Genomic DNA, 14,375 nt, shown 5'->3' with positions numbered 1-14,375 from the left:
GGGGCTGGGCAGAGTTTCTCCGGTGGCTCCCCACAGGTCATGAAGACCATCTCCCCAGGGATGGTCTGATCCCTGACCAGAAAGCAAGCCGAACAGTCCAAGAAGAAACAACAGAAGCCATAAAAAAATGGCTACTGCAGTCCAGGGAAAGAAACTTCTTGCCCAAGCGGACAACAACCAAGCCAGCTAAAGCAACAGTGTAGCTCCACCCACACTGCAAACCCGAGCACTCGGACAGTGAGAGCTTGAACAAAGCTGGTGCTGAGTTCCCCAGGCTCCCGCTCCTCTTCTGGATTCACCTTAAAACTTCAGGACCCATTTCTGGGCATAAAGCAGACAATCAGGAATAGAATATCATCATAAAATCACCCCAAGACAGACGGTCATGACATGAGTGAAGATTGCCTCTGCCCTACTTGCAAAAGAGACTACAGAATCAAGGAGATGTGTCTGAACCTAGCTTTAATTCAGCAGTACTACTAGAAGAACTGCACCAGCAGGGCTTACAGGCAAGTTTTACCTGCCAATAGCACTTGACTTATGAACTGGACTTGTGCTATGTGTCAAAGCCAACACATGAGCATTCTACCTCACTGCAGTAAGGGCTTAAATCCATCGTTATTTCTTTACCTTACCAGAAGGGTATTTGCCATATCTCAATCCAATTTTTAGGTTAACCTACCTGTAAAAGGTAGAAGAGTTAAGTCTTCAACARTATTTACAAGGGCATTTATACACCCTGTTTATCAGTCTAAGCTATAAAAAGAGCAGCTCCTACTTAAAATTATTTTGGAATGAGACAGCTCCAAATCAAGCTCCTACAACCACGCTTTGTGACCACTTTCCCTCATCATCTTGTTGCAGTACAAAATGGAATTATGTCTCCTCTGCAGTCATACTCCCACACTGGGAGCTGGCCAATACTAGTATTATTTTTAGTTTGAGTGCAGATATCTAGAAATAAAAAAAATACTTTCTTTAAAAAAAAAATCATGTATATTGAAGCTCATTTCCAAACAGAGGTGCTTTAGAGTCAAGCTACTCCTGTATATTCAGTTCTGAGCCTCTACATTCATTGTAGCTTGCTTCCCCCCATACTTCCAGTTTATTTGTCTTAGCTTCCCTCAGCTTCCCTTTATGAATACTTCCCTCTAAATACTTACAATGGAGAGCCTAAACTTAATATGTAGAAGAGGATGTCAATCTAAGTATACATATCCAGGTTCAGCCTTACATAATAATATGTAATATGTAATATAATAATACATACATAATATGTAATTCAGTCTTCTACATAGAAGCAATGGAGATGACTACTCAAATTATTTAGGGTGGGGTTATTTTGAGGTTTTTTTTTAGAGTTTTTTTTAATGAATTGATATATAAAATCTTATATCTGTGTTTTCAGGCTACTGTGGAGAAAAGCTGCAAAGCACCATTGAAGATGAGAAGGTATAAATTTACACATGCAGCATTTCGGTATTTAGAAATGAGAAACAGGTAAATGGAAACAAGGATGAATAATTAGTTTCTTATCAGGCTACAGAAAGAAAAAGTTCACCCAGACAGCTTATCCAGGTGGCTTTAGTAAGCTGCTTTTAATGGAATCAGAAAAACCACAGCACTAGACCTTTGTAATACACATCTGGGTTAACTTGTAAGGGATCTATTACTCAGGCTATTAAGCTACCTAGAAGAGTAGATAGGCTCTAAGAGAGAACCCTTGTTAATAGTGTTTTATTGYTTTTGCCAGTTTGTTCCATTACAAGAGAGCTGTGTATTTAAATAAACATTCTTTTATTCCTAAACTTTACCCTGTACTAATGTGGATACTGAGTAATTTAACAAACAAGATATGGTACCAGATATGGTATTTCTAGAGGTGATGTCACCCTTTAAGTCTATAAATAGGATCACAACTGCAGTGCCAGGTATCCTTGTGCATTCTAAATTACACCACAGAATGACAGCACACACTTCCTCTACTTAACACAGTCGTTTGGGATTTGATAATAAGCTGTGGTGCTGATTTTGTCAGGGAAGCATCTCCCAATGACTATTATCAACTAACAAAGTCCCTCCTCAGGGGTCTGTGGTAACTTGTACAGAATTTATGATAAGTCCTTAACCACTTCCAATATTGATAACTTGGTTTCAAATAAAACTTAACACCAAAGTACAAGATGATAATTGAACAAGATAAATCTAGGGTTTTTTTTGGTTCAAATATACTTAATAGCAGTTACTTYCAGATTTTGAGATGTTCAGTTTGTCTGCTTTAACAGTATCTGTAAACAATCAAAACCATGCAAAGACTGACAGCAGAAAACAGATCAAAAACTGCCCTGCAGAAAACTTGGGGATACTGGTGGATTGAAAACTAGATACAACCTGGGCAATGTGTACTTGCATCCCACACAGCCAGCTGTATCTTGGTCTGCATCAAAAGCAGCATGTCTAGCAGGGCAAGGGATTCTGCCTCCCACCTGGAGTCCTGGGTTCCTTAGCACAAGGCTGACACGGAGGAGGGCGAAAAAGAGGACAGCCAAAAAGATGGTSAGAAGGCTGGAGTATTTCTCCTATGACGACAAGCTAAGAGAGTTGGGGTTGTTCAGCTTAAAGAAGAGAAAGTGCTGGGGATACCTTTTTACAGCCTTTGATTTTATTATAGAAAGAGGTTTATAAAACATATGAAGACTTTTTACCAGGCTTATTGTTACAGGATACGAGCCAATATTTTAAGATGCGAGTGGTTTAGATTAGATATAAGAAAGATATAATAAAGAGTGTGGTGAGRCACTGTCACAGGTTGCCCAGAGAAATTGCATATGCCCCATCCCTGGAACTGCTCCAGACCAGGCTGGATGAGGCTCTGGGCAACCTTGTCTAGTGGAAAGTGTCCCTGCCTGCCCATGGCAGACAGGGTGAAACTAGATGACCYCTGAAGGTCCCTTCCAACCCCAAACCATTCTGTGATTCTGTAACCATTTGGGCAAGTTTGGTGTTGCAGAGCTCAGGCTAGTCTTAGAATGAACTAAAGTTTGTGTTTCACTACTGTAGTGTCAGGATGATATATCTTCTTGATGTCTCTTGTTTTCCTCTTGACTTCCTCGAAAACACTTTCCAGAAGTATTGTATTTCTTTTTCCAAAGAGAAAAAGCTAGGTTAAGCTTGTTAAACTTTTATCCCAGAGCCTAACCTTAATACTGATACTTCATTTCAAAGCAGGAAGCATTTATGACTCATTCTAATTTACATAAGTCTTCTTATTCTGTTATGAAAAAGGCAATTTTCCTTTGCAGAGACATATAGAACATGGTCTCTCTTATTGTGTCAAGTAACATTTAATAGCCTTTAGCTGTAACTTGGGACTGTTATAAAATATCCTCAAGATGAGTCATCTTCATTCATTTATTCTGCAATAGCAAGAATTCATGAATGAGTGATCTGCAGTAATTCACTTCTACAAAGAAAGTCCATTCATACGTTTCAAACATGGTTTTCTGAATCAGTGTAACGTACCTGATGATTTCATTTTTAACTGAAGAAAATTCTGGCTTAAGGAAAGTTTCCATAGAAGTCTGTGTATTTTTTAGTATATGAGAAAATATCCATAGATTTAAAAGAGCTCTTTTGAAAATAAACATTTTCGTCTAACACATGGATACATAGACAGATATGTTCCTATCTATCTAGCAAGAGAAGCATGGTGTTTTTGTAAAGTTAGAGACTGGCAAATGGTTTAAATTGGAGCTGTGTCAAGGAGGAGCCCGAGTTGTCACTATCAGACAAATCACTAGGCAGGCAGAGAAAGTATTTTATAAAATCAGAAAAAAAAAATCCCATTGGCACACAGAAGTGCTCATTCAAAGCTGTATTTATGTCAAAATACACACAACAGAAAACSAACTATGATCCAAGAGTGCTAACTATAGAAATAAAAAGTAACCATGGTTCTTATTCTAAAAACTAAAGAATAAAATACATGTTATTTTAATTCATTGAAATGTCACCAAAATAAAGGAATAGCATTAACCAAGGATAAAGGGTTCCTTAACCAACACGGCTCTTTTGCCATCCTTAGGAGATTTCAAACCAGGAATTATTCTTAAGAGCCCTTTCACTTAATATTAACTGCAACAAAAGAGGCCCACATTAAGAAGCTGCTTCTCACTTACTGTAGTTTCAAACCAGTCAAAGCTTTACAGATCACCTGTGAGAGCATACAAATAGTAAGTCATTACAAAGAYCTGTGTGTAAATGGAGCATTTTCTTCAGAAGCATAGCTCACAAAAATGCACTGCATGCTTCTCCATTAATTAGTGCTTTAAGTTTTTATTACTTAATTGACTCAAGGACAACTCTAAACAGTCATTTTATTCACACCTCTTGTTTCCCCTGGAGAGACACTAACTCTCATGATATTCATGCTGAGAAATTTTACCCTATGTACAGCGATGCCAAAGTAAGGATAGTTCTCTTTAAAAAGAGAATAGCTGACAAGAGTAGCATGAAGATTAAAAGAGCATCTCAGTGTTTGCAACAGGCAAATATTTGATGCAAGAAAACACAATTAACATTGTGGTTATATTTATTAACAATCCACATTGACTTCAGCAGACAGCACAATCTCAAGGTGAATTGACCAGCAATAAAGCACAAGAGAGATTTAGAACTATCCAAGGAAGTGTGACTTACCAAATCATCCAAACTAATGTATCTGGTTATCTGCACTGTTATCTGGGATCCATAAGCAGCTTGCTACTTCTCAACTTCCACTCTTTCATTTTAGTACTGTATTTACATAATTTCAATTTTAGATATTGTACATCACTGAACAAACTGCATATGAGTTCTCTGCAGAGACTTTTAAGTCAGAAAAGAATATTAAAAAGGGTAAATATTTACAGGAAAAACTAAGATTAAAAAACAATATTAAGAAACATTATAATGACTAACGTAACTTCCCACTGATTGCATTTCCACTAAATTTCAGCCATCTTGTCCTTCCTCATACCTTTCTAAAAATAAACATCTCTGTACATTTATTCAAACCATTCTCATTTAACTATGATTTCACCTAACAACTGACTGCATACAGTCAAGAAAAGAAACAAGGAACTGATGTGAGCTTGCTTTCTTTCTTACTTTCAAGACAATGCAAGAGACTCTTGCAGTTCTAAACTTTTTTGCAGACTGGTAATCCATTTTGTAGACAAGTCAAGGGCAAACCATATTTCAGAAGTCATGGCAGAACAAAAAGGACCAATACCATTACCCTCTACAGCTTACACCATCTAAAATGGTTTATTTTATACAAATCTCTATGCAGAAAACCAAACAGCAGACATTCCTTGTTAGTTATAATACATAAAATGAAAAAGGAACAGCACCAATTACTAGCGTAATTTCTTCTTGGAGGCAGACAGACCCAACAATCCAAAAGGTAGAAAGGCTCAATGGCATAGCACTCAAAACCACAGAAATGTCTCAGGAGTGGCAGAAATAGACCAGGAAAGCAACATTAAAAAGATCATGTGCAACTCAGGTTCTGTACTAAGATTAGTGAATGCACAGATATGAATAAACTTTTACGCCCCCTATATTACTAACAACTATAATCCACAATTTCATCCCCAGAAAGGGGGTAGGACAAGGAGAAGGTCTATATGACAGGGGATTTGCAAAAACTGTGGAACTGATTTGGGACGTAGGTTTCCAAATTGCCCATGCCATTTTTCAGGAAGGTTGTAAAGACTGTACCTCAGCTTACACTTAATGAGCCCCAGAAATAATTGTCTAGTAACTTGCTCATGCTCACTTTCATATTTAAAGCATGAAGAAATCCACGGCTGAATCAAATCACAATAGTGAGCTGCCTATTCCAAAAGCAAGAGGGACCAAGCAAGGATAAAAGCTGTAACATGGAAGGCTAGAAGCATATCTGTAAAGAACTTAGTATTTTTGCAATTCATTAAACACTTCCTGCTTTGAAGACAGTCATGCAAGCAAAGTGTCAATTCATTCTCCACCAGTAAGACTATTTGGTAAATCAAAATTGGGAGCCAAACATGCAATGCATGCCATTTCCCTTAGTATTCTGCGCAATAGAAGCAAAATATATCTTATTTGTTCTTTAACTTAAATTGCAAGRCAAGAATCACTACACACCCCTCAGGTACTGTCAAATAATTATTACCCATCATGTTTCAAATAAGCTGTATAGAATGGTGAGCTGCAACACAGATCCATTTGTGGCTCAAAAGATGCAAGAATAGCATACAGTCAGCACAAGGTTGTGAAATATGGTGCTACCAGAAGTTTAAACTTTCAGAACTGTCGATATGAACTTAATTACCATCTAAGGCCTCCTTTGAAACAGCTGTTTTGTAGCCAAAGGACCTGCCTCCTGACACTGGAAACCAGGCCTTTCAGCTCTTCTCAGACTGGAGAGAAGAGGTAAAGAAGCTGGAAAATACTTGCTTCAGATTTCCAGAACAGTATCTGTTGGAGCTGGGCCAACATCCAGAAAAAAAAAGAAGGTAGGATTCACTGGGTAGGATTCATTGGCCCAGATGATGACAAGCAAAACCATGGTTGAATCTGTGGAACTCATAACACAGTAAAATGATATTCTAAAAGCAGCAACAACAGCTGACTGCTAATTTCTTGCAGTGTCTCCTTTAAATACTCTTAACTGGTAGCTATAGTCATTCGGAACAGGAAACAACATCCAAACTAACCATTGCATAAGGAGATGCCATGCTTAGATGAAGCATTTGTATTTTGAAGCTGCGCTTGCTAGAACCCAGCAATAAAGCAATTTGGCCCCTAGAGATAATGAGAAACTAGGCAGGATAACCAACAGGGAAACAATGTCCACATGACAGCAAAGAATAAAAAAATCTAAACTCAAGCCATATTAACAGCTGCAGCTTTTAATTTGAAGTCTGTGAAATAAATGAGGTTAGTCAAAAGTTGCTACAACAGCCATTCTGTGTTTGCTTTGCAATCTGAAAATGTCCCCCCCTTTCCCTTCCCAAGAAATTTAATTTCTTCTAATATAATACAATATAAGAAAAAGTACTTGGTTTATGGCAGTGAAACCTAGATTCCATGATCCTTAGCACATAATCTTTTAGGTCTTTAAACAGCTCTTGTATTTAAAATAAGTTCTGTCATTCTTTTACTTTCACCACAAATTGCCCCTTAATAATCCTGATTCAGATTCAGAAGATATTAAAATAAATATATGAAATCTACCTGTAATGCACTGAAACTGTCCATCTTCTCTTCTTATTGTAAATGCTTCCCCTGGATTAACTTGCACAAGTATAACCTTAAAAATAAAAAAAGTGTTTACAACCATTACACAGGAATATATTACAGAAGTCTGGTATATGAAAAAAAAAGTTTTACTGGGAAGGGAATAAACCAACTTTTTTGTGGTTAGTAAATACATTATTCTTCATTTCACACTTCTTGCTGTTTTCATCCTACAGAGAAAGAGAAAAGCAAAAACAAGCACAGATATTTTTAAACAACATTTTTCAAAGAAGGAAGGAGAGAATAACAACTAAGTAAAACAGTACCTGTATAAATTTTGTTTTCTCGTCTGCTTGGTATAATTAAAAAGCTATTTGCACAGCTTAAATTATTTCAACGAATTTCGTTAACTTCAACATTAATCAAAACATTACATAAACTTTCAGAAAGAAGCCTAGAATCCCCAGTGTTTGAATTTTCATCAACCACTTGACAGTTTTCAACATAAGGGAAATATTGTGTCATTTCCTTCTTGACATGACCCAAATATATTTGTACATTCATTAATGATAAAACATTAGAAGACATGACAATGTAAGTGCACAGAWACCCAGCATGAACCAATATGCATAATTTTATTTGTGGAAAGCTGGTTATCCTAATTTTGTAAACCCAAGCAATGCAGAAATGATAGCAAAGCACACTTTCAGCCAAAATAAACAGAGAAAGTCTGCACCAAAGCAGAAGCCTGTTACCATTTTAGATTTTATTATTATTTCAAACCTACCCTTCTGTGAGGAAAGAAAAAGTTTGTAAAGGTAAAATTATGAACAAAGGAGAAAAAAAAACAAACAAAAAAGCAGAAAAGCAAGTGCATTTCATAATTTCCTTTTTGGACACATCTTTCTTCAGTCTTGCTTGTACACATCTAAATAGAACCTATGTCCTCCTCCCTGTACAAATCAGAGGGAATGGAATCTTTATAAACACAATTCTTGAGCATTATGGGCAAAAATTTACTTTGTTAAAACTACTAAAAGAAAATCTTTCATGTTTACAAAAAATTTCAATCAGCCAGTCAACCCAAACCCTCAGAACAGGAAACTTGAGCGTTACTTATTTTAGGAATACCAGAGAGAAAGGAAATGATAAGGAAATGGCAGAAATCATATGAATTGCTCCCTTTCTGGTAAAGCAATTTCACAAATTAATGAAAAGATGGCAAGTTCTACACTAATATATCAATATGGTATGACACTCACATTTTCAAGGTTGGACTGTGTGATTCAACACTGATTTAGCTCAGGTTTGAGCAAGCACCTAAAAAATACTATATTGTTTCATGCTGTTTTTCTACAAGCTTTAGGCTGTTTGAGAAAGGACAATGAACTGTATGACAATTTACATTTTATCATGATCATAATTTTTTCAGATCTTCTTAAGTGTGCTTCAACGTAAAATTCATTAAGCACATTCAAAATCTAAACATTCATAATCTAAGATGATTTTAATAATGAACTTCAAAGAAGACTTAAAGGTCTTCAGAAGATATTATATTGCTAGAGTTTATTTTAAAATGTTTGAAGGTAGCATTTTAAAAACTGGCTGTAACCTTCAGAATGTGATGAAGAAGAGAAATATGACTAGCTGAGTTCTTACGATTTCTTTTTCAGACTCCCCAAGCAGGCTAACTTTTTGAAGACATATTTCATTGATGCACTCTTCCTTCTCTTCCACAATTGAAAGTTTTAGCTTGAAACTTACATTAGAATAAAAGCACGTAAAAGCATCATGATACATGAGAAGGTCCCTCCATCTGTTATGTGTAGTGTGGATAGCTACATTTGCCCATCTCTTTCAGCTGATTTAGATGCCCAAACTCCTGGGAGGAGCCATTCTGACTGCAGCTAACATGTCAGTCTGTACCATTTTCAGCTCAATATTCTTGGTCTCCATCATATGAACTGTGAGAAGCAGAACAACTTTAGAGTGATGGTTGGCCCTAGGTTCCTGCTYTTAAAGTAACAGGGAATGTGGGTTAACTGGTATTCCCAGTTGTTCCCATTTATTCTGTGTGAGTGCCTGAGGTTGGTAATCTTGGTAATAATGTCATTTGGGAACCTGTTGGCTTTCCTCCTCCAGACCTCTTGCTGCAGGACACCCAAAACCAAGKCTCCAGCTGGCAGAGTAGATTTGAGCGTGGAATACATGCATTGGCCCTGCAGCAAGTGCACCCTGTGTCTCCTGTTTGGTTTTATAGCAGTTTCTCCTTCGYGAGCACCTTTGTTACTCACTTCACAGGTGGTCTGAGAAGGTAAAGGCTCAGCACAGCAGCCCATGGCACAACACAATGAGATGGGCGTTGTTCAGCAGCAGTAACAGTCCAGCACCATTCTGACACCCAYGAGGACATCAGATTTTCACATCTCCAATGACATCTGACTGCCAATCACAAGGGTGGAGAGACTCACCAATTTAATACAGTTCAATCAGATCTCAGCTCCCAGGAACAGGAATTAGAATGTTTCTTTGTCAATGGACAATTAGTCTATTTGATGCCTGACTGTATTTCACCAACTTCCACTTTCAGCTTTGCTTTTATGTTGTGCATTCACATTTGTACTTTACAACTACTACGAGATTGGCCAAGCATGCCAAAAAGATTCTGAATCAGGGCTGAAGAAATTTCAGAAGTTTCAAGAACTGCTGGCTTCAACAGTCTTTGTGTTGGGGCAGTGTATGACCAACAGTGGTTACCGGACCAATCTTATCACAGCTGAATCCCATGGAGTGATCACAGCTTTGAGAAGGGTATTTCTGACACCACCTCAGCAGATGCGATTTGAAATAAGAAAAATTAAAGCTATGCACAGAGAGAGACCTTTCTGGTCAGGAGAGATAGTACAAAAGACTGACAGTCACAGGGATTCCCCCTGATCTAATGAAAGGCTGCAGCACATAATCAAGGATGCAAGAAAATTTCTCTGAAGGAAAATGTACATGGATTTTACACAGCATCATGTCTTAGGAAAAAAGTCTATGGCTGTTTAGTATTTATAGCTCTTTCACCTAATTTTAGGTGGCTTTGTACAGGCTTGCACACCCCATCAGCCAACATGTTMTTTCATGATCCCTGACATCAGTACTTCTGGAAAACAGGGCCTGAGTCTTTCACCCTGAATATTCTAGACCTTGATCTCCTTCCTCTTCTGGGCAAAACATTCAAATTGGCCTAAACTAAGAGAAAAGCTTTGGAAAAGTCTGATGGTTCAGCCCCTCTTCTTGTGTCTCAACCTTTTTGTGACAAATTCTGTTGCTTTATTTACAGCACCTCAAGTTCTGCTACCCAAGGCTAACATGCATTCAATCCAAATTTCCTTTGCCTGCTTCTGTAAGATAACTAAGATACTCAGAAAAAAGACCTGATTCATCAGTCACTGACACTGACTCATGTGTCAGTCTCAGTGGGAGGCATCTTTAGCATGGGCACTTTTCAAATGCTGTTTCTCTTACTGAATCAACAAAACACTAGTTGAGGACTTCACAATCTTAATAAAATAATATGAACTTAGGATACTGAAGTCTTGATTGGCTAGAACTGGCTTGAAGTCCTAAAATCATACAAGCACTTTTAAAGCATAACCAACTATAATGTAACCTAATAAAATTCAAAAGTGTAATTTCTCAATGCTAACGGAATTTCGACTCAACACTTGTCTCAAGACATGTTAAGGCATTGCCACTAAGAAACAGGAGTATTAGGTCAACTAGTTCTGTGTAATTTCCACTATGACTATAAGTTGTTTCCTTTAAAAAGTTGTTTAATGATGAGCCACATAACCTCAATACAATTCCTGATGAAAAAAAAATACAAAATCTCTTTCCAGAGATTAGTATCCAAATTGACAATACAAGAGTACAGATACACACTTATGATAAAAGCAGTTCTTGCATAAATCACACAAAGTGGCCACTGAATGGCTGAAGTTTGAAATACCCGAAACATTGGCTGTCAAAGACTGTCAGTTTTAAAAGTGAATTATCATACTTTTAAATGGTACTTGATTTATTCTATATAGGCTAGTTTAGAAGATAAATCCAAACCACTTGAGCAACATACAAAGCTTTGTAATAGTTTAATTAAATTGCCTGGATTGGCAAAGACCTCCTAACAAAATGAATAATGCCATATATTAGAAAGCTCAGTACGTATTTCCTGAAACTGCTGTTTCAAATCAGGCAGTAGCTGAAGCCAAGTAAGAACATAGGAAATGTCCTGATGGCCTGGGTCAGCAGTCCCTCTAGCCAAGCGCTTTGACTCTAACATATCAATTGAGATGCTGTTCAAAGAGAGTGTGTGAGCCAGGCACCTTATGCAGTCCATCTCTCTCATTGTCTACAAGTTAGCCTAAACTCTTTGAGTTCACTTACAATTTTAACTGCCTCCACAGCCTCCTAGGGCAGTAAGTTGCTGAAATCTATCTTTTAAAGACATTTTAAGATCATCTACTAATTACATGTTCCCTACCTTCTCTGCTATGGGATTTGCTGAAAAACAGTTCTGAATAAATTTAATTCACCTCCTTCGATATTTAAGCCTTGGCAATTCCCATCTCCTTGAACCCAGTCTTCAAACCGAGGGATCTTAATATTTCAGATCTCTCCTGGAAGAACTGCTACATTACCTTGACCCCATCAGTGACACGTAAACCCACATCTATATTAGCAAAGTAAGCAGTGCTTGGGAACACTGCCAGGCGCTGGAACAGTCACCTGCGATAATGAATATGCTATGGTAGTCCTGAGCACAACATAGGCCCATATGTATCTGAAAACTATTCCTGAGATCATTCTTACCAAGCAGTTTGCAAGAAAAGATTTACTAAAACTGACTTGTTTCATGACACTTAGTCTCAGTTTCCACGGACATTCAGAGCACACTTAAATTATTAATATATAAACGATTACTGATAGTAGGCTGAAGAAGCATTACAATATTTTGCCTTTTTGAAGGACTAAATAAGGGACACACTCATGAGTGTTTTTGAAAATCTATTCTTTACCTTAAATCACAACTTGATGCAGTCGGATGTGGCAACTACACTCTTAAAATACAACAATTCTTATATAAAACTGTTCTGTAATATTTCTCTCMCTAAAGAATTCCAAATTAAAATATAATTTTATTGTAACTCAAGTAGTATGATCACATCCTATAGAGATAAGCAACATTGACTTGGACATACTACCATTAACAGATACAATTCTTTTTAAATTATTATCTCTTAAGATCTCATCTAGAATTTATTACTACATCAGTGTGAGCAGGATGGTATTTAGATCTTGCATCTAAAGAATCAACACAAATACAAATGCTCAAAGAGAGGAATGCTCAATGTTACTAATTTTTATTCAGTGAAGTCTTCACTGTCTGCAAGAGAAACTACAGGATTTTCTGCAGAGTGAACCAGGAAAGGGATTTAATGTTTTTTTTTTTTTTTTCAAGTCTTCAGCTTATTTCTAACACAGAAGAAATGAATTAGGTAAAAATGGCTGAAGTCACAAAAAAAGCCGCGTAAGAATAAGAATACAAGCAACAAAAAGTGGAAGGGAGACCTGTGCAAGGCAGAGCTACAGCCACATTGACTCAGCAGGCTGCTCCAAAGAAAGGAAAAACTTAAGGCCAAATGTTAACACTTATCTCCATAAAGGTCTAGAAGTAATTTTTATCAGCAAGAAGCAGCGGCTGCAGAAGCCACAATAAGATACTTAGAGGTATTTCGCTCTGACAATATGGTCACAGCAGTGTCTTTCAAAAGCAAAATAGCAACAACATAAAATATTGCTGATTTATATCTTACTAATCCTTGTCTTTAGGTGTACAGAATACTTTCCCGAGCAACCTAAGATCTTGCTTKTGTCAGATAAACATGCAGTTAACGTGCTGCCCTCACTGGAGCACAGTGAGGAGCAGAATGGAACTTATAATACAGAGCTGGCTAATCTTGTTTTGAATATGTTTGTTTGCACACTGATTGAGATCAAAAAGCCTATTAATGCCACTGAAAAAAAAAAACAACCCAACCCTTCATTCTCTAAGATACGCACTTCTACAAGCTTCTGTACTTTAACTTCCATCCTAACAAAAGTAGTGATGCACCAGGAGATTGACTGGTTTCAAAATAATTTCAGCCTATCTGACAGAAAAGAAAGGCAGCATTAGACTTGTGGCACCATCACAAATGTGTACTTATATTGCAACATGATGGAAAAATCTTCCCYGGTACTTTCGGTGGAAAAAAACCTGACAAACTATAACTAGTCCTGCACAATTAATAATTGCTCTCCATCTGGGCAGTTAGTAAGAAAGATGGAAACATAAACCGATGGGCATTATTGTGAAATACTAATATCGAATCTGGATTCATCCTGCAAAGGACCCTAGATGAGGTGAAAGATTTGTAGAGCAGGAAAACAAAAACAGATTATGGCTAATCCCTAAGCATTAACATCTTCACTGTTTTAAGGCAACATCTTTCCATAGCACCAACTGTAAATAGAAGTCCAAACTATTTCTGTCCCCATGGAATGGAACAAAAAATATCTGGTAAGTAAATAGTGAAATAATGAAAGAGCTCTAAAAACTAACTTCATAAGATCTCATGGCAAGCTTGGCACATTTCTCTTTTGCTCATCATTATACATGTGCAAAAGCAGGTTTCAAAAATCTAAAAGGCTAACGAGTGAAGCTTCCTCCCCAAATAAATACACACAATACAGCCAGTCAAAAACTTGTATCTTGAAACTATTTTGCCATTTCTATCAATTACATACATACAGTGGACATGCAGTAAGGCAAAAGAGATTTTATTTGATAAAACCCCTACATATTCAAAATATTAATAATACTTTAAACTTATTGTTAAGTTCTAAAASTTTAAATTTAGTCCAAAGTAAAAATAAAACCAATACCAGAACCCAAAAAATCCACAAAACAATCCAACAAAACAATCCAACACCCAAACAACTAATGATTGTATTTAGAAGTATACTAGATCCTCTTTCACACAGACACAAAACAAAACTAGAATGAAGACATTTGTTAACCT

The 14,375-nt window shown here is 37.0% G+C and overlaps 1 protein-coding gene across 3 annotated transcripts in view; it reads right to left on the bottom strand.

The window, feature by feature from the left end:
* The window catches only part of FNDC3A (fibronectin type III domain containing 3A), a 111,999-nt gene that overhangs the window by 66,238 nt on the left and 31,386 nt on the right, over positions 1–14,375 (bottom strand). For all 3 annotated transcript variants that reach the window (XM_057367357.1, XM_057367356.1, XM_057367358.1), the window contains exon 3: positions 7,264–7,339. In XM_057367357.1, coding sequence (XP_057223340.1) covers positions 7,264–7,339 — 76 coding nt within the window. The remainder of the gene's footprint in view (positions 1–7,263; positions 7,340–14,375) is intronic.

Source organism: Malurus melanocephalus, unplaced genomic scaffold (assembly GCF_030028575.1).
Source record: "Malurus melanocephalus ecotype Western Australia unplaced genomic scaffold, MMel_1.1 scaffold_78, whole genome shotgun sequence".
NCBI classification, from domain to species: domain Eukaryota; kingdom Metazoa; phylum Chordata; class Aves; order Passeriformes; family Maluridae; genus Malurus; species Malurus melanocephalus.
Note: the sequence above shows the minus strand (reverse complement) of the source record. Positions and strands in the feature narration are given on the sequence as shown.